At 48.4% G+C, this 2,301-nt stretch overlaps 1 protein-coding gene across 1 annotated transcript in view; it reads right to left on the bottom strand.

Annotated features, from left to right (window-relative positions):
- The window catches only part of Them4 (thioesterase superfamily member 4), a 28,365-nt gene extending 26,757 nt beyond the window's left edge, over positions 1–1,608 (bottom strand). Inside the window, exon 1 of the mRNA XM_023716389.1 lies at positions 1,604–1,608. Within this exon, the coding sequence (XP_023572157.1) occupies positions 1,604–1,608 (5 nt within the window). The remainder of the gene's footprint in view (positions 1–1,603) is intronic.
- Positions 1,609–2,301: the final 693 nt, after the last annotated feature.

Genomic DNA, 2,301 nt, shown 5'->3' with positions numbered 1-2,301 from the left:
CCCAGTCTAGATTATATTGCGGGATGCACAAAAAGGGCAGCCCAATTCATCCCCTTACTAGTGGGGCTGGGAGTCACAGCGGCCAAGGGGACAGGTTCAGCGGGGTTGCGGGTAGCAGTATATTCTTATACTAAACTATCTAACCAGCTGATTGATGATGTTCGAGCATTATTTGGTACTATTCAAGATATCCAAGACCAGATAGACTCGCTAGCAGAAGTGGTCTTGCAAAATAGGAGAGGCTTGTTCCTTCTGACAGCAGAGCATGGGGGAATATGTCTTGCTTTACAGGAAAGGTGTTGTTTTTATGTTAATAAATGAGGCATAGTTCGAGACAAAATCTGGGAGCTTCAGGATCAACTACTCAAGCGGAGACAAGAGCTTGCGGATGACCCCTTCTCCTCGTTGTGGGGAGGAATGTTCCCCTATCTTGTGCCCCTGTTGGGACCCCTCTTCTCACTCCTACTGTTGCGCATGATAGGACCTTGCATTTTTCAAAAACTTACAGCATCCATCAGCTCATGTTTAGATGCCTTTGCTGCAAAGCCCATTCAGATACATTATCTTCAGCTGGAAATGGCAGATCATCAAGAATATCGTGAAAGGGTCCCCCCAAATGGACCCTATAACAATGCGGCCTAATCTGATGTAGGTCCCCCTGGTGAGATGGACAAGTAGTCAATGATGGGCAACTAGGACCCACATGCAGTACCGCCGACCGCTTAAGACAGGAACAGGGCCTAGTGCTGCCCTGTAATCCCACGATGGGTAGGGTCTGGTCGATCTCATGTGAAGGAGTCCTTGACCCAAGCCAGGCATTGTCCCCGCAGGGTACTGTCAATTTCCCGCTTAATGTATTTAATAAAAAGGGGGGACATGTGGGGGGCAATAGAACGTTCTTCTTACACTTTCCCTTATTTGGACAAGAAATGCTACAGCACCAATCCCTGCTTACCTCGGCCTCTTCCTGTGGTCCTGGACCTCCACTACCAATCCATAACTAGTCCCACCCAACTACTTCCACTATACGGCTATTTAGACCCTGCTCACTTCCTCAATAAACGAGACTTGATCAGAAAGCCTGTCTTGTCTCCATCTCTTGTGTCTCTTGCCTTGTCCTGTTCATCCCCATTCCTCCTCCAGGTCACTACCCCACATGTTGACTCGCGGGATGAGTCAGATATAAGAGAAAATTTAACTCCCAACCTGCTAGATATTGGGTGTGCTGCATTTGTCTGCCCTGAAATCAAAGAATGAATTTCAGAAGACAGAGAAAGTTTATTGGTGAATAGGAATAACTCCTGAAGGGCCAGCATGATAGCTTAGCAGACTAAAGCACCCACTTAGGCAGAGCACAGCAGCTGGGACTCCTTGCCCTGCCCGCTGCAATTGCCCTGCCCCTGGGGCACACTAAGAGGGCAATTGAGACTGGGTATGGTGTCGCATGCCTGTAATCCCAGCACTTGGGAGGCTGAAAACAGGAGAATCACTATGAGTCAGATCTACATAGTGAGACCCTGTAGATCCTATTCTAAATTCAGGGAAGAAAAAAAAAAATCCGTGAGACCAAAAGGTTCCTGCAGGTGGGTTGCTGCCCAGGCACGTCATCGGGGGTAATTTATACAGCAAAGTCACAATGTGGGTTGAAGTATAATCAAGCTATAGGATTCCAAGTATAGCTGCTTAGCTAATATTGCCAGTAAGGAAGCGGGTCATGTAGCAAGGGTACATGGGATCAACTGAGGCATTTTGGGAAAGGATGATTCTGTATGCTGCAGTCCCCCATGGGGTGACTGATGTCTATTTGGGCTTTACTGGACCAGATAGAATATAGTATAATGCCAAGTTGGTGCTGATTAGCCCTCGGGGAGACCCTTAGGCCTGCTTGCTGCATCTTTATCTTGAGGCCTGATCTTCTTCAGATGCCCCTCCAGCAACCCTTCTAAGGTCTTTATTTTTTCTGCTGATTTCCTTGAGCCCAGTCTCTCCTGGACTGTGTATTAATTTCTGTCTGCCTCAGCTCCATTTGGGAAGGGATGTGGTGACTAGAGAGGCTGGAGAAGTGGACAGGGCCTTCAAGAGGACAGAGGACCAAACCGCGCACGACCATGCACTTGAGGACCACTCCGGAAGCAGGGGGTGGGGGCACAGAGAACAAGGTTGTCTAGTTTGTACCTCAGAAGCATCCTTATGGAAATCAAGGAAGCCCCTGAGTGCTCTAGAGTTGGGTGAGACTGGAGAATTGGTAAGGCCTGAGGTATTGAAGAGAAGGACTCCAGTTCCAGGGCTGGATGAGGAGTG

The sequence above is a fragment of the Octodon degus genome, unplaced genomic scaffold, assembly GCF_000260255.1.
Source record: "Octodon degus isolate 3935 unplaced genomic scaffold, OctDeg1.0 scaffold00048, whole genome shotgun sequence".
NCBI lineage: Eukaryota > Metazoa > Chordata > Mammalia > Rodentia > Octodontidae > Octodon > Octodon degus.
The sequence above is the reverse complement of the archived record's forward strand: the minus strand, read 5'-3'. Positions and strand labels throughout refer to the sequence as shown.